This window comes from Juglans regia, chromosome 6, assembly GCF_001411555.2.
Source record: "Juglans regia cultivar Chandler chromosome 6, Walnut 2.0, whole genome shotgun sequence".
NCBI lineage: Eukaryota > Viridiplantae > Streptophyta > Magnoliopsida > Fagales > Juglandaceae > Juglans > Juglans regia.
In genome coordinates, this window is record NC_049906.1 from 35,456,028 (window position 1) to 35,477,538 (window position 21,511).

At 35.4% G+C, this 21,511-nt stretch overlaps 3 protein-coding genes across 3 annotated transcripts; 2 read left to right on the forward strand and 1 right to left on the reverse strand.

Moving 5' to 3' along the window:
- Positions 1-575: 575 nt before the first annotated feature.
- LOC108989510 lies at positions 576-1,187 on the reverse strand. The gene is made up of 2 exons (XM_018963135.2): positions 933-1,187; positions 576-836 (listed from the first exon to the last, which is right to left on the reverse strand). Exons 1-2 carry the CDS (start codon positions 1,151-1,153, stop codon positions 704-706), a joined length of 354 nt encoding a protein of 117 aa, XP_018818680.1. The 5' UTR covers positions 1,154-1,187; the 3' UTR covers positions 576-703.
- A 2,101-nt stretch (positions 1,188-3,288) lies between these two features.
- Positions 3,289-12,858, forward strand: LOC108989544 (nuclear pore complex protein NUP43). The gene is made up of 5 exons (XM_018963183.2): positions 3,289-4,069; positions 10,667-10,733; positions 11,815-12,052; positions 12,222-12,295; positions 12,449-12,858. The coding sequence occupies exons 1-5, from the start codon at positions 3,429-3,431 to the stop codon at positions 12,500-12,502; spliced, it is 1,074 nt and encodes a 357-aa protein (XP_018818728.1). The 5' UTR covers positions 3,289-3,428; the 3' UTR covers positions 12,503-12,858.
- A 1,018-nt stretch (positions 12,859-13,876) lies between these two features.
- On the forward strand, positions 13,877-16,589 carry LOC108989547 (50S ribosomal protein L35, chloroplastic-like). The gene is made up of 3 exons (XM_018963187.2): positions 13,877-14,260; positions 14,627-14,743; positions 16,265-16,589. Exons 1-3 carry the CDS (start codon positions 13,994-13,996, stop codon positions 16,340-16,342), a joined length of 462 nt encoding a protein of 153 aa, XP_018818732.1. The 5' UTR covers positions 13,877-13,993; the 3' UTR covers positions 16,343-16,589.
- Positions 16,590-21,511: the final 4,922 nt, after the last annotated feature.

A 21,511-nucleotide genomic window follows, 5' to 3' on the forward strand; every position in this document is an offset into this window, starting at 1 on the left:
GTTGAGTTGAGTTGAGTTGAGATGATAAAATATTATTAGAATATTATTATTTAATAATATTATTATTTTAGGATTTAAAAAAATTAAATTATTTATTATATTTTGTATTGAAATTTAAAAAAATTATAATGATGAATTGAGATAAATTAAGAGGAATTTAATAATCAAACGAAGCCTATAACTAAAAATTAGTCTGCATACAGCCCATGTAGACTAACTCTAACAAGGAAGGGTCAAAAAATGAATTTTCATCCACATGTGATGGCTACAGCTTTGGACTTTAATCCATTTGTGATGTCTTTTGCCAAATTTAACAGGCTCTCTGCGTACAAACCTTACCAAGATCAGGATCATGTGGCTGAAATTTCTCATAGAAAATACTCTAATTACAAAAAAAAAATTATATAAAAAAAAATTATAAATTAATGTAATTTATCAAATTATAAAATTATTTTTATTTTAAAATAAATAATTCCTTTTATGTAAAACCCAAAATGAATCAGAGTTCTCTCTTTTCTCCCAAAATGAATGACATGGTTGTTCCAATTCAAGGCTGCAAAACCCAAAATCATAAATGTGATTACCCAATAACAGCCATCCTTCATTGAAGTTTCTGCATGAAAAAGCAGATAGAACAGCATCATCTTGCATTTCACCTTCAAAATTTATACAAAATCTAAGAAAATTTTGCAAAAGAATAGAATCAAGGCTCTGGTTCCTTGGAGAAAGAAAATATGAGAAAGATACACAAAGGAACAACAACAAAAGCAGCAAGCTTTAGCAAATCCTCAGTCTCCTTTGATATCACTCCAATCCTTGACCAATCTCCACTGTACCTGAAAGTTGAAGATTTGTGTCTACATGAAAACAAAAAGCAGAAAGAACAAGTTTCAGATCAAAGAAATTTCAAAAGACTACAAAAGAAAGTATACCCAGCATCGATGAATCCCAAACCCAGCACTGCCACAACAGAGCGAGCAAGAACTGGGTTTGACACTCTCAATGGGAAAATGTTTTCTTGCTGAGTCGTTGTTGAATTTTCAGGCAAATCTCTCTTGCTAGCCAATTTGATTCCAAATTCTCTGCCATTTGTCTTCAGAAATGGATAAGATGTCAGGCCGTTAAAGATAAAGCTCTTTTCTATGACCAGCATTTTCTTTCCTCTGTTCCTCTCCTTGATCTTTTGAGTCTTTGACCCACCTTCCTTTCGATATCATTTGTCTTATAAGTGCAAAATAGTAATTTGCAGAAAAATTCTTTAACTTTTATTTTTCATTAATACCTCGTTTATATTCAGAGAAGTTCACGAGATATGTGTTTTTTTAGGATTTTTGAGAAGAAAAATGATGTTTACAGTCGACAGTCGTGAATTGTGTAAGGATTATATAGTCGTTTTGAAAAAAAAATAAATAAATATGAAATTCACATAAAAAAATTAATTTTTTAATAGTGGATTTTACTCATTTTTAAAACGATTACGTAGTGCTTATGTACTCCACAACTGTATGTAGTATTTACTCTTATAAAAATCATGGAATACACCTTAAAATATAAAAGGTTTTGTAAATATTTTATTAGTTTTTTGTGAAGGAAAAATGCTAGCTATACTTACAATTTTACGTACATAAGTATATGTACTAATGTATCAGCTATTAAAAAGAGTGAAGATTTTAAAACTCAAAATTTGAAATTCAAATTAAAAAAATAAAATACTAATAAAATGGGATTGTAATTCACTATGAATAATATTATGTGTAAAATTGTGCATACGTATAACACTATTCTGTTGTGAAAGTGGTGGATTACATTAACAAAAATTTTATATGCAGTCAATCTTGTGTACTTAGTGGCGGACCTACATAGGGGCAGGGGGGCCATGGCCCCCCCAAAGTTTGAAAAAACAATTAATATATTTTAGTTTTTTATGATTTAATGGGATTATATTATTTCATATTGTGTTGATCCCCTCTCTAAAAAATTATTTTGACCCCCTCTACAAAATTATTTTGATCTTATAAATTATTTTGAGTAAAAAATAGAATAAAAAATATTTTATTTTAGTTTTAGTTTTGCTCGGCCCCCCTACAACAAATTTTTGGTTCTGTCACTGTGTGTACTCCTTATGCACTCTACTAATGTGATTTACTGCGTTATTTTTTTGAGTTTTGTTATGTACAAGCAAGTTTGCATACCAATCTGCATATTAATGTTGTTACTTTCATATTCTAAATTGAAATTAGTATTGTTTTCAATAAAATCTACTTTCTGACCAATCATATTGAATAAGTGCGCGTATTAGTGTGCAAAATCGTTTACAATTAGATTTTTTCTATTTTTTTTAAGAGAACTATTACATATAATCATTTTTGCGTACTATGTGCGCACTCTACTGATGTGATTGACCAAAATATTTATACACTACATATTTAATATGAAAAAAAAAAATTATGTGTATTGTATGGTATAAGAATAATGAATAAAAATTTTCAACCATAAAATGTGAAACCCTACATCTAGTTATGTTAATGTTTTTTTCTGAGAGTCTAGAGAAAGAGGGTGTGAAGATTTTTATCATCAACACTAAAATAATAAGTTACAGTGATCCTTTCCATTGCATTTGGATATCTCATCAATTGGATTGTAAGTCTGGGTTGGATATAGAAATACCTCTAATTTATTTTATTTAATTATTATAATTTTTTTAAATTTTTATATAAAATATAATAAATGATTCAAAATTTTTAAATTTTTAAATAATAATAATATTAAAAAATAATATTATAACAATATTATATTCAACTTTCAAGTTTCAACTTATCTCATTTCAACTCCCTATCCAAATCCCATCTAAGATTGCGTTTGGATAGTGAAGTATTTTTAGATATTCGATTTGTGAATAGTAATAAAAAAATAATGACAGAATATTAAATAGTAATAAATAATTATGAAAAATATGTGAAAAATAATAATAAATAACAATGAGGTATTCTCCTTTTATATTCTTAACTTTACTTTACTTTAATAAATCCTTGATTATAAAAAATAATAATTATTATATGGAAGTTTTTCAATTTTTCATCCTCGTTTAATTTCTCAAATTCTCAATTTTTTATAATTATTTTAGAAATCTTAAATGATATTTTATTTAAATATTTTTTTATATTTATTTGAAATCACATCAAATTTTGATTAATGAGGTGTTAAATTATGAAAATTTCTAAATTTAGAGATTAGTCAATAAAATTGAAAATATAGGAAATAAAAAAGATAAACTGGAAAATACAAGACACAAAAATCCTGGATTCCTTAAAAAACAGGTTCCCACCAAGAGCTTCTTCAAACACGCGCAGCACGCGCTCTCACACACTACTCTTTTAATCTGAAAGGCGACAGCCACAGTCAGCACAAACCTCCGATAAACCCTAACAATGGCGGTCATAGGCACAGCCTTTCCAGACCCTCCCCAAATCCACAGAATCCCACAATCTAAATATGTCGACGCTGTCCGATGGCTCCCCCAGTTTTCAGCGTTCGACCGTTTCGTCGTTCTCGCCCTCTTCGACTCCTCCTCCGACTCGCCCTCTTCCATCGAAATCCACTCTCTCGACACGCAAGCCGTAACCCTAAGCCCCCAATCCACCTGGGCCCCACCCTCTCGAGTATCCTCCCTTAAAACCTCCCAAACCCGGGGCCGGAAGCCCCTCATTGCCGCCGGTACTGTTTCCGGCTCGCTCCACCTCCTTCTCGCGAACTCCGTCGACGCTTCGCTCGAATCGGAGTTTTCGGTCTCGGAGGAAGAGCTCCATGTGGGGCGTGTATCATGCGTGGACGTGATGGAAGGTGGGGGAGAGTGTGTGAGCGTTGGAGAGGACGGGAGGGTCAATCTGGCGAGCGTCACGGGTTCCGAGTTGAGTTTCCGGCGGTTTTTTGATAGCCAAGGGTTGGTCTCGTACACCTCGGCGAAATGGGCGTCGCCGGCCGAGTTTGTGACTGGTGGCTATGGGTTTAGCCTTCAGTGGTGGGATCAGAGGAAGCCCGGAGGGGCGGCTTCCCAGCTCAAGGGAAACTGGTGCGTGATTTTTTACTTTACCTTAACTAATTTATGTTTGTCATCTAGGAACGAAAATGTTGTAGATTACTGTTATTGTGTTTGTATAATAGACAATTTGCTGAGGGAAATGAAATTGGGCAAAGGTGAAATTGGAATGAAAGTTAGGGAACTTGAGCTTGTTAACACCTCTTTGGATACACAAATCATATTATCTCGTCTTATCTAATTATTACAATTCTTCTAAATTTTCACGTAAAATATAATAAACAATTCAATTTTTTAAAATGTCAAAATAAAAATTTTATTAAAAAGTTATATTCTAATAATATTTTATTCAACTTTTATTTCATTATCTAAGAATTTAGAACTTTTCACAACCAGCAATCACTCTTGCTACTATTACACAGTATAAAGAATCAAACTATAAGTCGTTCATCTCTACAAGAAACTACAAGATGTCTGAGCACAAATATAGAAATGGCTGATTTGTAATTATACTAGTTTCCTTGCTTTCCATCTTTTTCTTCATTCATTTGTAAATACATTTTCTATTATTAGTTGGCTTCCATTTTTAGTACAGTGTTGGTTAGTTTGTTACACCGGAGGATTATATATCCATGGCATGATGTACAGTGAAATCATTACTGAGGAATATACAAAACATTTTCTTCATCCTTTGTGTACTACTCTCTGTGTTCCCTTCCCACTCTTCGATTACTAATATGGTATCAAGAGCCTGAGAGCCACCCATGGAGGATTTTGAAGGTTCCGATAGTTATTCCTCAACAGTCCCAAAAATTCCTCTGCTTATTCAGACCAAATATCAAACACCTTTCGTGCCACAAACATGGCCAAATACCTGAACCTCACCGACCCTAGCAACCCATTTAAGCTGGACAACAGCGACAACCCTGTCGTCATTCTGATCGCCGACTTGCTCACCAGCGATAACTACGCCACTTGGTCCCGTGCGATGAGACGAGCTCTCTGTGCCAAAAATGAAATATGCTTTATCACTGGTTCTATTTCTCAACCAACACACCCCGATGATCCTCTTCTTGACTTATGGGAGCGTTGCAACGATATGGTGATTTCATGGCTTCAGAACTCTATAAGCCCCTCCATCAAATCCAGCGTTGCTTTCGTAGACAATGCCTATGACCTTTGGCTCAATCTTCAGGACTGTTTCTCCCATAAAAATGGACCTCGTATTTACCAGCTCTAGAAGACCCTTGCTAGCCTTCAACAAGACTTTGACACTGTAAGTGTATATTACGGAAAGCTTAAATATCTTTGGGATGAGTTACTTATTTATGACCCCATTCTAGTTTGCTCTTGTGGATCGATGAAAACTCTCTCATACCGATACCAACGGGACTATGTCTTTCAATTTTTGATGGGTTTAAACGACACATATTCCCCTGTTCGAGACCAGATAATGATCTTAGATCCCCTCCCACCCATCACAAAAGTCTTTTCTCTCATTCAATAGCAAGAATGCCACTATCAAATGACCCCCACTTCAAACCCATCTGACTCCATGGCCTTTGCCATTCGCAAACCATACCCATTTCCTACCCATAATCCATCTCAACAAAAATCAAAGAAAGACCGAGCCTACTGTTCTCACTGCAAGATCACAGGACACTCTTTTGAAACTTGTTTCAAGGTTGGTAACGCTGAGGCCCCCATTTGTTCTCATTACAACATGTTTGGACATACAATGGAGAAGTGTTACAAGCTCCATAGGTATCCCCACGGACACAAACTTTTCAATAAATCTCGGGGATCAAATGCTTTTACTGCTCAAACTGCTCCTATTGACTCTGACCTTGAGGATCCCAGTGATGGTTGAGTAGGTCTTACTCAAGCACAATATCAACAATAAATGGCATTACTCCAACCATGGTAGTCCTCCACCATTGCTCAGTCCTCTGCCAACAAGATTCAATCAACGATTCCTCCTAAGTCAACTTCTCACATTTTTGGTATTTCAAATTATTTATCCACCCGCACACACAATCATTTATTCCCACAAGATATTCCTTGGATAATTGATACCGGTGCAACTGACCATATGGTTTGTTGTACCTCTTTTTTTACCACCATTAATTCTCATGTTTCTCACTCTGTTAAGTTACCAAAAGGCACAAATGTACCTGTTACACACGGGCACAATTCACTTAACACCCTCACTTCACCTCACCGAAGTCTTGTGTGTTCCTTCTTTTAGTTTTAATTTAATTTCAGCCAAGAAGTTGGCTGCCAATCTTACCTGTTGTCTAGATTTTTTATTTTATTTTTGCCTTATTCAGAACCTTTTATCTTGGACAACGATTGGGAAGGGTGAAGTGAAGAATGGTCTATATCACCTGCTCAACACGGCTGTCTCTCCCTCTACCCTAGTGACCATTCTTTCTCACTTTTCCATAATTACAAAGTCTGCTATAGATTTTGTTTCACACTGAAAATGTTACTGACCTATAGCACTATCGCCTAGGCCACCTTTCTTTTCTTGTTCTGAATATGATTACAGATCCTATTGTAAAGCAAAGCATTTCAGCTACTAATACAAAGCCTTGTTACATTTGTCTATTGGCAAAATTTCATAGACTTCCTTTTCCTCATAGCAAACATAAGACATCAATACCATTTGAAATTGTGCATTGTGATCTCTAGGGACCCTGTTCTGTTCCTGCTTATGATGGCTCAAAATGTTTTTTAACTTTAGTTGATGACTTCACTAGGAGTACATGGTTGTATCTCATTCCTACCAAAGCTGCCACCCGAACCAGCATTGAGTCTTTTGCCAATATGATTGAAAATCAATTCAACCTTACCATCAAAATTCTAAGAAGTGATAATGGAGGATAATTTAAAATGAAAGAGTTTTTTCATAAAAAATGGATCCTACATCAAACAAGTTATGTTGCCACTCCACAACAAAATGGAGTTGTGGAGAGGAAACACAAACATTTGCTTAATGTGGCTCATGCTTTAAAATTCCAAGCTGGTATTCCTCTTGAATATTGGAATGATTGTGTTTTGACTGCCACACATCTCATCAATAGGACTCCTAGTCACCTTCTTCAAAACAAAACACCATTTGAACTTTTATTTAAATCTCCACCCACTTATACTCATTTAAAAGTTTTTGGGTCTCTTTGTTTTGCTACCACTCTTTCGCAAGGAAGAACTAAATACGATCCCTGAGGTCGCATGTGCATTTTTCTTGGATATCCTTTTAGAACTAAAGGTCATAAATTGCTTGATCTTGAGTCCAAAACCACCTTTATCTCTTGGGATGTGCTTTTTCGTGAGTCTATCTTTCTATTTCAATCTTTACCTCATCCCTCATCCACTCCTTCTCCAAACCCCACCCTTGTTTTCACTAAACCTTTACCGGACTCACTTGATTTTCCCACAAGTTCTTCCTCTCCACAAGTCAGTCCATCTCCTCACCACCCCGCCACCCCACCCTCCATACATGTACCAGATTCATCTCAACAACATGTTGCACCATCACATAATTGTTCCACTTTTTCTCCCACTACTTATTCCTCACTTTCCACACTAGCTTCTCCACCTCAACCCCCTATTCGCAGGTCACAAAGGGCAAGGAGAGCTCCACAATACCTGCAGGAATTCCACTGCAATCAGACTTCATGTTCAGGCCCTTCTCAGTAGCTGTCCACGACTTCTTCTTCCTCTTTTGGTAATCCCTGCTCTTTAGCTAATTTTCTGACATACCAAAATTTTTCTCATTCTTTTACTGCTTTTTCCACCTCCATTTCCATTGCTTCTGACCCTACCACTTATAAATAAGTTGTCAAACACCTTGGTTGGTGTCAAACCATGAACACTGAATTGCCAGCCTTAGAACAGAACTAAACTTGGATTATCATTGATTTACCTCCTAGAAAAGAGGCAATTGATTGCAAATATGTCTACAAAACTAAGTTTCATGCTGATGGTTCTGTAGAAAGGTTGAAAGCAAGGGTTGTTGCCAAGGGGTTCACACAATAAGAAGTTATAGATTATACGGAGACTTTTTTTCTAGTCGCCAAGCTTGTTACTATCAGAGTCTTATTATCTGTTTTAGAAGTACAAGGCTGGTTACTTCTTCAATTTGATGTTCACAATGCATTTCTCCATGGTGATTTGAATGAGGAGATTTATATGCGTAAACCACTGGGTTATAACAAAGGAGGACCCAATCAAGTATGCAAGCTTCTCAAGAGCCGCTATGGACTTAAACAAGCCTCCCAACAGTGGTATTCTAAATTTTCCTCTTCTCTCATTGATTTTGGGTTTGAACAATCTAAAGCTGATTACAGTCTCTTTACTAAATTAGATGGCTCATCTTTCATTGCCTTACTAGTTTACTTAGATGATATCATTGTGGCTGGTAATTGCCCTTCTTCCATTGTATCACTCAAATATTTTCTTCACACTCAATTTAAGATCAAAGATCTTGGATGTTTGCGCTATTTTCTTGGTTTGGAAGTTGCCAGGTCATCCAAAGGTATTCACTTGTGTCAAAGAAAATATGTTTTGGACATCTTGGTTGACACAGGGACACTCGGCAGCAAACCACTTCAACTGCCCCTTAAACAGAATTTTAAGCTCAGCAAATCTTCTGGTGATCCACTACCAGACCCGAGCCTCTATAGAAGACTTATTGGCCGTTTGTTGTATCTCACAATCACTCGGCCTGACACATCTTATGCTGTCCAGCTCCTTAGCCAATTTATGGATCATCCCACGACTTCACATTTGGCTGCAGCTCATAAAACTCTTCAATATATCAAGGCAGCACCTGGACAGGGTATATTACTCTCATCCTCATCTCCACTTCAACTTAAGGCCTATTGTGATTCAGATTGGGCCTCGTGTCCTAACACACGTCACTCCGTTACTGGGTATTGCATACTTCGTGGCAATTTCCTTATTTCTTGGAAATCCAAGAAACAATCTGTGGTGTCCCGCTCTTTAGTCGAGGCTGAATATTGATCCATGGCTTCCACATGCTCTGAGCTCACTTGGCTTAGATACTTGCTCCTTGATCTTCGGGTTTCACATCCTCAGGCTACCTTACTTTATTGTGACAACCAAGCCGCAGTCCACATTGCTGCTAATCCGGTCTTTCATGAACGTACCAAGCATACTGAGTTAGATTGTCACTTAATCAGAGACAAGATCCAAGAGGGCAACATCATCACAGCACATGTTGCCTCACAATGCCAACTAGCTGATATTCTTACAGAGGCTTTGCCCTCTGTCATTATTAAGTTACATTTATCCAAGATGGGAATAGTCAACCTCTATTCTCCATCTTGTGGGGGGCTATTACACAGTACAGAGAATCAAGCTACAAGTCGTTCATCTCCACAAGAAACTATAAGACGTCTGAGCACAAATATAGAAAATGGCTGATTTGTAATTATGCTAGTTTCCTTGCTTTCCATCTTTTTCTTCATTCATTTGTAAATACATTTTCTATTATTAGCTGGCTTCCATTTTTAGTACAAAGTTGGTTAGTTTGTTACATGGGAGGATTATATATCCATGGCATGATGTACAGTGAAATCATTATTGAGGAATATACAGAACGTTTTCTTCATCCTTCGTGTACTGCTCTCTGTGTTCCCTTCCCACTCTTCGATTACTGACAACCAGACGTAAACATACCTCTATAGATCTTACGCAGTAAGAAGCTTTTGATGTCTTTTTTCATGAGCGTTTGTTGGTGGTGTCATGAATTTGATTTGATTAAAACAATTTTTGAAATCTTGAAACTTTTTTCATCATCTCTGTTTTTTACTTTGCACTGTGTGTAAAATTGTATTCTAGGCTACTCATTTGAAAGGTTTAGGCCTGGTTTGGATAGTGAAACAAGATAAAATGATCTATGAATGGTAGTGAAATAGTTTGAATTAAGATATTTTATGGAGTTTTAGGAAAGGAAAGAGAAAAAATTGAATAAAATTATTATAAAGTTAAATATTGTTAGAATATAATTTTTTGAATATTATTAATGTTTTGGGATTTGAAAAAATTGAATTGTTTTTTGTATTTTGTTTGTAAGTTTGAGAAAGTTGTATTGATTAAGTAGTGATTAGATAAAAAAGTTATAAATTTGAAATTGAGAAGTGTTTGTATTTGTGGTGTTTGGATACTGAGATGAAATGAGATGAGATCGGATAGAAGGCTCTTGCTATCCAATAGGTGGAAATTTGATTCTAATGAAGCGTCTAATTTATCTGGCATATCTGCATGGAAGTGCAATCTAGTGTTATTAAGTGTATATAAGCTTGTGACTAGAAATTTTATGAAGGACAATTAATTTATTGAACTCATACTTAATTAGAAAATATTATGTATCATCATTTCTTATGGGACATCAAATGATTGATAGATAAGTAAAAAAAAAATAGCAAATAGTTTTCTAATTATTTCATGCCATATAAGGGGATGATAAAAGTATGATAGTTGGAAGGATGATAAATGGTAGTTTTCTTCTTAATTTATGCGTAAAATCCTTAGACTGAAGAAAACTTCCATACTGTATAAAATGATGATATGTAATAGTCTTTCTTGGTGATAATGTTGCAGGGCTCGAGGAATGTCTGGGATTGTACAGTCCATTGATATCCATCCATCAAGAAAGCACACTTGTTTGGTAAGATGCCTTCTCCACCATTCTTGTTTTATTTCTATGTTGGATTACTTATAAAAAAATTCATATGTTGGATCGCTAAGGGATATGGGTGTAATATCTACACCGATATTGTACAAGCATACACCTTTTTGTGCTATGCACTGCATTAGTAAAGGTTAAACATAATTTTTTTTTTCAGTTATTAAAGGTTAAACATGATAAAATCTAACGTTTATCATGCACCATTGGGCTGTGGATGTTGGTATTGGTTGGTTCAGAGCTCAGAGCTTTGGCACACTCTCTCTCTCTCTGTTTGTTTCATATTTTATTTCTTTCAAGGGTGTGGAATGCTGGAAGTAGGAAATATTATCTATTGAGGTTGCTTCTAGCTGTATCGTCCTGTGTACTTGGGTTCCTACCTTCCCCTCTCTGTCTGTTCTTCAAATTTCAATGTGTGACACATTGACAGTACACTTTTCACCTTAAAAATATATTTCCTCCCATGTGATGTCGTTAATGTTCAGTAATTCTTAGGTGGAAATTAAAGATAGGAAATGTGAATTGAGGTCAACGATATTGGGGGTCAAATACTCAACTAAAATTTGAGGGAATATGGAATTGTGGATGCTAGTTTAAATGGTTTAGTAATCTTATAAGAATGGATCAACAGTTTATTGCTTGTATTGCTGTTACAAACGCATGTCAATCTTATTATTCTCAAATAATTAGCTCTTGCATCATATCATAATGATAACTGATTGAAATGGTTTTCTACCTTTAAAATCATACCATCAAAGGTTCAAATATTTTCTGTTAAATAAAGTGGAAAAGTAATATAGTTTTCGTGAGACCATGTGCTATGACTTGAATATGTGGTCTATCCTATTTCCAATAAGAGCAGTTGATATTTGAATCCAGAATTTCCCCATTATTTTCATATCCATAAAAGTACGGAAAGAAGGAATGCTTTACTCCAACTTGTTCAAGAATAGTGACTTTGAGTATTGATGTATGATTAGTCAGTTCAATTTCTCATTGGGGTGACCATCTAAAACATGAGCTAGCTTGCTGGATGAATATTTGGTTGGCTTGAAATCTACAGGCTGGAGGGTCTTTAGGCACTGTATTTGCCTGGGATCTTAGGTGGCAACAACAGCCGATTATTCTTTCGGGTATTGGGGGAGGTGAGGATGGAACCCATCCAGCATGTGAAAGTGAGGTCTGGGAAGTTCAGTACGACCGCCACACCAATTCTACAAACACTGGCAACATCTCATCCTCACGGGTCTTACCAGCCATGATCTGCTCTGAAGATGGGATCCTTGCTGTTGTTGGACAAGGTATGAGGTTCCTGTTGCAACTATTGTTGAGTGACCAACTATTATGGATAAAATCCCTCCTGTCAAAGTCGTTTACTTACAGGTGGAATGGTTGTTTTCCTTTTTGGAGGAACACAATGTTGTTTCCAAAACCTGACGTGTGACTGAGTATTTATATATTATTCCACAGATGCAGAACCCATTGAGCTGTTGGCTGAACCTTGTGCAATCAACAGCTTTGACATTGATCGGGAAAACCCCTCGGTAAGTGAAAAATCATGCTAATATTGGTTTGAACTCTGGAAGTGTGAGAGAACAATGTTGTTTCACCTTATTATCACCCATCACCCAAGATACTTTTAAGGGGAAAACAATCTAGAAAGCTTTTAACTGATGCATCCATGTTGTGCCGTGCAGGACGTGATCTGTAGTTTGGAATGGGAATCTATAGTCTTGTTAACAAGGCCATGATACCAAGAAATGGAATTGAAGGTTCTGAGATAAATTCTCCTCCATTTCTCTTTCGAAAGAGCTCTCATTTCCCACAATTACTAGGCTCTTAAAACTCAAATCATGACAATAGAGGATGAAGGGAGCACTTCACTTTTTTCTATATTGATTAAGCATGTGTGTGACTGACTTGTAGGCACTAACATGATGATATGTAGTTGCCTTTCCAGCATATGTAGCATGACAAGTTGTCTTGTACGGCAGGAAAGCAGCTTGGTTTGCCTAAAATGAGAGAGAGAGAGAGAGAGAGAGCTTGTTATGTGACTTTCAATGTCTCTCTGTACAGGGCTGATTTTATGGTATTTTGTTCATTCTCATGCTCCAAATGTATTGAATGGCAAACAGAGGACTCCAAAGCATGCTTAGGCTTTTAATAATTGGACAGAAAACTTGAATGCAATATATACTAAACGGTAAACGGATTTGAACAAGATTAATGTTGAGTTTAACTATCAAATTAATTATATGAATTTTATTTAGAAGAAAATCACACTTTGGGCCTAATTTGAAACCATAGTTGTAACTTATTCTTCGTTGAAATGTGACTATTATAAGATCCAAAAATACTTTAGTTTTAAAGGAATTATATAAAATTAAATTCATAAATTAACATAATATTATAGATTGTCGCATGAAGTCAAGTTACTTTATGAGTTGATTTCGGTGTTTTTTTAATTTGCTTCTTTTATATCCTGAAATATTTTTAAAAAATATATAATATTATTAAAAAATATTTTTTTAATCATCAAGTAAAAAAAATCGTGAAAATGTCTCGGGACCATCTCTTAGCAGTACAAATCAACGTTTTATTTTTCAAGACATGCGGTCTGACTACTATCCTACCGGTGTAATGATATATATCCAGCCTTCGTTTTCGCAAGGCCTAAATTCGGCATTCATTTATATTTTTTTTTTTTTTTTTTTTTCAAACTACAAGTTTATTTTTTGACCCCCAATTTAGATTAGACTATTTATAATTTATATGTATGTATGTATTTATATATAATTTATTCATATATAAACTATTATTTTAGAATATAATTGTTATATATATTTATATATATAATTTATTCATATATCGACTATCCCGAAACGGTACACGAAACGGTACCGGTACCGAAATATTTCGTTCCAGTGTCTTGACCGGTACGCCATCCGGTACGGTATTCAAAACATTGGTACAAATATGTTTTAATTTTTTATATAATCTCTTTACGTTTATACTATTTTTTAAAAACTTACTAAAAAAAATAATTAAGTTTATTTTAGCTGACATGGCATGTGTCGTTTGGAATGTATCATGTATCACAGATTCACACCATGAACTCGCAGTGTCCTCAACCGTAAATTCTAAGAAAGATTGTGGTCACCTATCTTTTATCACCTCCACACACAGCTTCTTCTTCTTCGTCTGCTCCGAAAACTCAAAACGGCAGACGCAACCTTAAAGAAATGGCTTGTGCAACCTTAACGGTGTCGTTCGGTTTCAGAGTCACTTCCACATTATGCCCTCCTCCTTCGGCTCGCGCCTCTCGCGGCCTTTCGGTTCAACTCGCTCCGTTTAACAAGTTGAGCTCCCTTAGACTCAGTTCCTCGCACAGCGTTTCTAGGTTCGGCTCGGTTCTTCCTCAGAAGCTCTGCACAACCGCTCCCCTCATTCACAGGCTTCGCTCTCTCACCATTGTCTCTGCCAAAGGCTACAAAAGGAAGACCCACAAGGTTTCTCTCTCTCTCTCTCTCGGTTTAGTTCATTCGTTTGATTACTGAGAAAACTTGGGAGAATAGAGGAAAGGAAAATTTTGAAGCTTTTATCCTTTTGTGTTATATGAAATATATGGAATGCGCAAGTCCCATAGTTGATGTGTTTCACATACCCTTGAATCCGGTAAAACAAATCCATATTGACAAAGGGTTTCAAATGCCACGGAATCTGCATTTACAATTGAGATTTAGTGCTGGGTGATTAAATCCAGGGCAAGGTTCAAACTTTTGGGTTGTCTTCTTTATCCTACATATTCTAAGCATTCAAATGAGCTTTCTTTTTGGTTATTTATCTAGATTATGTGCTTAAGTATTTGTTGATAGGCTTCAGCGAAGCGATTCAGGGTGACCGGTAGAGGAAAAATAGTTCGGAGGAGAGCAGGAAAGCAACATTTGCTGTACAAGAAGAACTCCAAGAGGAAATTACGACTGTCAAAAATGGTGCGCTTTTTTCTTTTTCCAACACTTTCTCTATACTTATAAGAAGAAAAGGTCGTGGTTTTTTCTGTAGGATTCTTTCGAAACGTTAAGTTCGTCCATTGATCACATGGATTAACTTGCTTCTTTTTTTTTTCCTCTTTTGGTGCTAAATTTGGTGTGGAATTTTCTTAAAGTGATTCCTACTTAAGGTCTACCCTTTTGGTCAGTACCGGATTCTGTTGTTTTCCATGTATTTGGGCTGGTTTGGTTACACAAAACCATATTATCTTATCTCATCACATATAATCATTACAACTTTCACAAACTCACATACAAAATATAATAAACAATTCAACTTTCTATAAAGGACCTGTTATCTGTAATTGAGTTTGAGAAATTATCACGTTAGTGTAAATAGGTATATTCATTTCCTATGGAAGTATCGTGTGTTTTTCTCTCTAATGAGATGTTAACTATGTCTTGTTTTATTGCCTTCTTTTTGTTATCTGTTCAGTTAGCTGTATCATTTGTGAAGTTTCTGATGGGGTATGGGCTCTGTAGACTCCAATAGAGAGAAATTTAATTGGTTTTTAATGGAGTAACCTGCAGATTTTATCTAATAGAGGAAGTGACAAATCCTCGTATATTGAGTGGTTTGCTGTCCTGGTTCAATAAGAATGATTAAAAAGAGATGCTATAGACATTGGGCCAGAAAACTAGAATGATTTATAGTTAGCTTTATTGTTGAAGACCCCCTACTGCCAATGGTTCTTTTTATGGAATTTGATCAGGTTTTCCTTCTGATTTTCTTTATTTTATTAAAAAATGATGAATTAGCTTATCATCCATCTCCAGTTTTGCTTGGCATCTGTTCTATATCGTGCTGTGTTTTGGAATTTGTTAGGTATTCTTACCATCATTAGGTAACCATAACCCCTTGAGAAGTCTGTCTTTAGTCCATAACCACAAAACATCACCTTTTTCTTTCTCATTGTTTTTGTCTGGTGTAATGGTACTAAAGTGTTCGGCTGTCCAGCAGTAGTACATGAGCTGGAGCCTTGAAAGTGGCCACTTCATGCTAAAGTAAAATTAAAATAATAAAATGCGCAAGGAAAGGACTTATCAAACACCCCTTCCAAGATGTCACATAGGTGGGACAAAGAAGTGCCTAATAATCCTAAGGGATTGTAAAATGGTGAAGATTTTAAATGAAAATCTGACCGGAACTGGTTGAGAGGTACTAATAAATGTTGATTGTCTGTAACATTCCATTTCAACTACTTATAAAAAGTTGTTCTAAAAAATTTTGAAAAAAAAAAGCATTCCGTTTCAACTCTCTGAGTTGGTTTCTCACACGGATGCTCATGGAAAATCTTAAGTAGAACATAGACTAAAGTTCTTTGTGAAATATAAATTTCCATATTGTCTTTTAAGTACTGAGAATGGATCTTAATTTATTGTTTGGATCGGAATGAGATGATGGTTTCAAATGTTGTTTCCAAATTGGTTTCTTATGCAACTTTGCTTTACTCTCATGCACAGCACGCAGTCAGCCGGAGTGACTATGACAACGTGATTGGTGCCCTGCCATATCTGAAAGTAAATAGAAAGGCTGAGTAGACATGATGTCTAAATTTTCGAGGGGTACCTATCTGGTCTGTAACATGTTTGATTACTCACATTTATGCAAAAGGCAAGTGTTTTGAATCTTGATTGTATCCTCCCCAAGTTTAGTAGGGTAGTTGGATTTTCATACCCTGGAATTTCCATACCTCAATTGTTATAATCATATTGAAGGCTCTCCATCTTTCTTAGTCGCCACAACTTTCATTTTAGTTGCCGAAAAATAAAATGTTAGTTGCAAAGATATCTCTGAACAAATAGCTTGTATAAAATTTGCGGCAAACACAAAAAAGGTATTGCTTTCTTTTGGTTGGTGTGTTCGAGCTAATAACTATGTACAACATATCATTACGAGTAAAGTCACTTGATTTGCACTTGGTTGAAGTTTTTACAGTTTCTAGCTAGTGAAGGAGGAAAGGGTGCAATAATAATTTGTCACAGATACAAGCTAGTCTGCAGTGACAAAAATATGAGGGAGCATGGTGTCTACGGTGGAGTTTTGCTCTCTCCATACGTGTAGCGGTGGGAAGGATGACCTGAACGTCGGAGATGATAGGATGGATTTCCCATTCCTCCGATTGGGTTTGTTGAATGACAGAGATGATTAGTAGCTTGTTGGCTTTTGTTTAGAAGCTTTATGGTGTTGATGTTGGCGTGTACTGCTTCATTCCTAGCAAACTAGGCCCTGGGAGACATGTATGGTTTTGAGAGAATACTGTTGTACGATAGGTTTGTAACCCTTCTCTGTTCTCACCGAAGGAGGAGCATGACTAGTTTGAGTGACCAACTAAGCATTGGGAGACGTTAAACTCGACCAAATGCCCTGGCTTAGCGCCATCAATCTTGCGTCCTGAAAGGTCTTTAGCTTCAAAAATTCTGTAGCTAGTGGGAGAAGGAAGCAACGACCTCTTAAGGTGTTTCCAAGGTGGTTTCTATACCCATGTATCATCATCATCATCATCATCCTTGCTGTTAGGATCTCTTGAATATTTTATTGGAATTTTAGGGTTAACAACTTTACAGTAGAAATGAGAGACATAAAATAGATTTTACAATATTTATTGTTATTATGTAAATAAATCTCTCAGGCGCCAATTCCCAATTGGATAATGAAATTAGATAAGATGATTTTAGATGAAAGTTGAAAGTTAAATAAAATATTATTAGAATATTATTTTTTAATATTATTATTGATTTGTGATTTGAAAAAGTTGAATTGTTCATTATATTTTGTATGAAAATTTAAAAAAGTTGTAATGATGAGATGAAATGAAATGAAACTATTTATGTATCCAAACGGGGCCTTGGACAACATTAATCTTTGATAAAAGTCAACAATCAACTTGGACAAAAATACCAAAGTGATTTTTGTTAGTGTGTAAAACTAGTCCAATTAAGTTGTAATTAATTTAAGCTATGGAGTCGTTGCTCGACATGTATTCAACTAAGGGCATTAGCATTAAATTGGCTATCTTGTTAGACAAGTTTTGCTTAATATCACACATTTTGCCTTTTATCTATTTCACTTAAAACTTAATCCCATATTGGTTTTTTAATTTATATATATTCTAATTTTTTTGTCATATTTTGCAGTTATACCAGTCATATGTTAATTTGTAATCAAATAAAATATATTTTGTGTTAAGTTTCATAATTTATAACATGCACTTTTCCTATGGTTTTATATTTAATAACATAATGGTTATCTACTTCATTCTAATTAAATTATTGTTTTTACTTGGAAAATACTCATTTAAAGATAATATTTAAAATTCGATGATTTCACTTATCTAAAATTCCATATAAATATAATTGGACTGGATGAAAGAACGGAAAAGGAGAGGAAATCCCGTGGGAAATAAAAAGAAACTTAGGAAATAGAGTGTCATTGGATGGGATGAAATAAAAGAAATTTTATTTGTAGTCCTGAGTAAGAGATTACGTGTGTAGTCTCATTGATGAATAGGGTTAAAAGGGAAAAAAATCATTTTAAAAAAGATATTATTATAATTTTAATTTTTTTTAAACATAACTATATGTGCTTGCATGAATAGTCTCTATTTATAGATTGTATGTAGACTAACTCATGAAATAATAATATTCCAAATATGGCCCATAAGAACTAATTACTGTAGATAAAAGTTTTTATAACCCCATGATGTCTAATCAATTATAGACCAATTTTAAGTGATGTTCAATATATTAGGAACTTTAGTGACATTTGACTAAATCAATACCAATGTTAAGCCAATACCAATGCTCGACTTTAGATAAAAGCTTCACTCTATATACATAGTAGGGCTGCAACCCGACCAGAAACAACAGGGTTTGCACCCGACCCGACCCGATTGTTCCCATCCAAGGCGCCAAATCGACCCGAACAAATAGAGATCAGGTCGAACCCGTATGACCCGACATTCACCACAGAGGGCCAAAAAAAAAAAAAAAATCTGTGTTTTCACTTCCGCATCGATGTACAAAATATTTCTATCATCTGTATGATCTGATCACAATATCAAATTATCAATCTCAGATCAACATCCCACAAAACAAAAAATGAAAAGTGCAGTTATTTTGACTACACATTGTATACCTTCTGCAATGTCTGACGACCTCAAAAACGCCATATGAAGACATTGCGAATAGTAAATTTGTCACATTCTAGTATGAATTGATGGGGTTCAAAACCAACAAAATATAAAAAGCCACGAATCAAGAGATGTTTTTGGATTTGGGGAAATCTTCATCTCCATACTTTCTTCTACTCGTAAAAACAAAACGTATGAAGCCCATTAATTCAGAACCAAACATTAAAGCAAGTAATGCCATGACACAGTTATGTGGGGCCAAAGCATAAGATGAACTACAAGCACAGCTACTTGAGTAGCATCTTCTGCATCTTGGGAAATAAATAGAGAGAGAGAGAGAGAGAGCAAAAACCATCGCCAAGGGCCAAAATGTGAGGGTTTCCTTCCCTTCTATCTTCCATCGCCAAGGGCCGCAACGATACCACTGTCGCCAGCATCGACGCGAATAAGAAACAGCTACCACCTGCGACGTATGTTAAGAAGGAGAAGCAGCTGCAGCAGCTGAGGTCACCGCGGTTCGCATAGGACTTGGATGGGCTGAACTGCTTCGAGACTCTCATCTCTTATTAGGCGAACTGCAGTTCGCAGAGAGGGATTTCGTCCGTAGCGTCTTTTTGCTGCATAGAGAGAGAGAGAGAGAGAGAGAGAGAGAGAGATGCTAGGGTTTGTGCTGAATAGAAAGAAGAGAGGGGAGGGCTGTGGTTTCATCTGCTTAAAAGCGGGTTAGACATCATCCAACCCGCATCTAATTTTAATCTGATTTTATGCGGGTTGATCGGATCAGTTTTATCGGGTGGGTCGGACTTTTTGTGTTTTTGCACAGGCCTAATACATAGAACAGCCTTAAGGCTATGTTTGGTAAGTGAAAATAATCTTAAACTATTTTACTACTATTCGTTATTATTTATAAATAATTCACTGAAATTTATAAATAATTTATTATTTTTTTATTATTATTCATTAACTTTTTATTATTATTTATAAATAATTTACGATCAAGCGAATTGGCTCGAATTTCAATCATACCAAGTTTGCTGTATGCAGTCCTTAGTTCGCACAGTATCACCTCAACCCCACGAGACTCATCCTATTTTTTAATCAAGCGATAAATTTTGAGGTCAAAGTGTTGTCATACCTATAAAACCCAACAATCTTTGATGTTACTCTCCATTTGATATTGTTGTTTTGAATTTTGCCTATTTTGTCGTTTTGGGTTCTTCCCCACTTTCTTGTTAGCCTGTCGTTATTCAGGAAATAGAAGTAGGTAAAAAAAAAAGAAAAAAAAGATGAGACATGCCGTATGATAGAGTTTGATTAATGTCTTTTGATCCCATTCATTGACATCTTCCAAAGTGTTCTTAGGAGAGCCTGATAAAAACAATGAAAGCCCCAAGCATTTGCCTACGTTGGAAACCCTCAAGTGGGTCTTGATTTGACATAAAACTTTCCCTTTCTATGGTCATATTGTAGCTTTTTGGGACTCAAGGTCAAAAAAAATAAGCTATTCTGTCAACATCAGTACAGGTCCAAGAATAAAGATCCTATATGTTTTGTTTTTTTTAACCTAAAAACAGAGAGAGATGCTGATAGGAAGGTGACGTTTCATTGCAATGACTACTTATTACATTACAAATAAAAACACGTAATCATGTTTGTTGTTGCTAAACTCATGATTGATGGCCTCGATCGTATTGGGGTAAGTTCCGTGTTGCAGTTGAGGCATCAAGCTCACAAAGTCATCATTGGCGGCCGTGGTACAGCTGCATCTGCATCGTTGGCGGCACAGATAGCTTTAGATAGAGCATAATCATGAGCGTGCCCAGCAAGCATAGAAGCTTGATCATTTCGGCGTTTGTCTGCATCACTCAGATCAGCATCTTTTGCACCACCATGCAACTTTCATGATCATCTTTCTTAAAATGATCATTAAAAAAATAAAAAAAAATGGAAGATAATATTCTTCAGATTTTTACGTGCAAAAGGATTGCATGATCTCAACATGCATTCATGTTCTTTGGTAGCTGGTCTTCGCATCATGTTTAGTTTATAAAAAATATTACAACTAGCTAACTAGAACAATACTAATCACGTGATTAATTTATAAATTTTTTTTTATAAATTTTTTTTTATGATTAAAATATTTCTCTTAATTTTATTTTAAATGTATTGATGAGTTCAAACTCATCTTTTCAAGAGAATCTATGGCGAAAAAGCAAAATACAAACAAGTAGCGATTGCCGAAAAAACTCCGCCAAGATTCGGGTCCTTAGATTTATGCTTTGAGTTGGAAACTTGAGATGATATTATATGCTCCGGCATCAATTTGATTGAACAAAGTAATTAATTGGGACACTTTCAAATTCCAACAATTCAACAATGTGGTTTTCAATCTAACATGAATATTCTTTTTGTATATGCTACCACTATTAAAGTTTAATCTTTGTTCCCCCACAATTAGTTTCTTAATTACAAATAAAATTGGATGATCATAGATGAACTAATATTGGTTGATTGTCCTTTTTTATAATGATGTTTTGGAAATATTTTCTCACCCTTTATCTTATAATTTTTTTTATTT

What these genes read in the sequence shown, in the direction of transcription:
- LOC108989544 (XM_018963183.2), top strand. Translation starts at nt 3,429, where the DNA reads ATGGCGGTCATAGGCACAGCCTTTCCAGACCCTCCCCAAATCCACAGA. An exon ending in TCCCAGCTCAAGGGAAACTG is followed by an intron (nt 4,070 to 10,666) that starts GTGCGTGATTTT and finishes ATAATGTTGCAG; the next exon opens with GGCTCGAGGAATGTCTGGGA. An exon ending in CAAGAAAGCACACTTGTTTG is followed by an intron (nt 10,734 to 11,814) that starts GTAAGATGCCTT and finishes TGAAATCTACAG; the next exon opens with GCTGGAGGGTCTTTAGGCAC.
- LOC108989510 (XM_018963135.2), bottom strand. Translation starts at nt 1,153, where the DNA reads ATGCTGGTCATAGAAAAGAGCTTTATCTTTAACGGCCTGACATCTTAT. An exon ending in TTGGGATTCATCGATGCTGG is followed by an intron (nt 837 to 932) that starts GTATACTTTCTT and finishes TTCAACTTTCAG; the next exon opens with GTACAGTGGAGATTGGTCAA.
- LOC108989547 (XM_018963187.2), top strand. Translation starts at nt 13,994, where the DNA reads ATGGCTTGTGCAACCTTAACGGTGTCGTTCGGTTTCAGAGTCACTTCC. An exon ending in ACAAAAGGAAGACCCACAAG is followed by an intron (nt 14,261 to 14,626) that starts GTTTCTCTCTCT and finishes ATTTGTTGATAG; the next exon opens with GCTTCAGCGAAGCGATTCAG. An exon ending in AATTACGACTGTCAAAAATG is followed by an intron (nt 14,744 to 16,264) that starts GTGCGCTTTTTT and finishes TCTCATGCACAG; the next exon opens with CACGCAGTCAGCCGGAGTGA.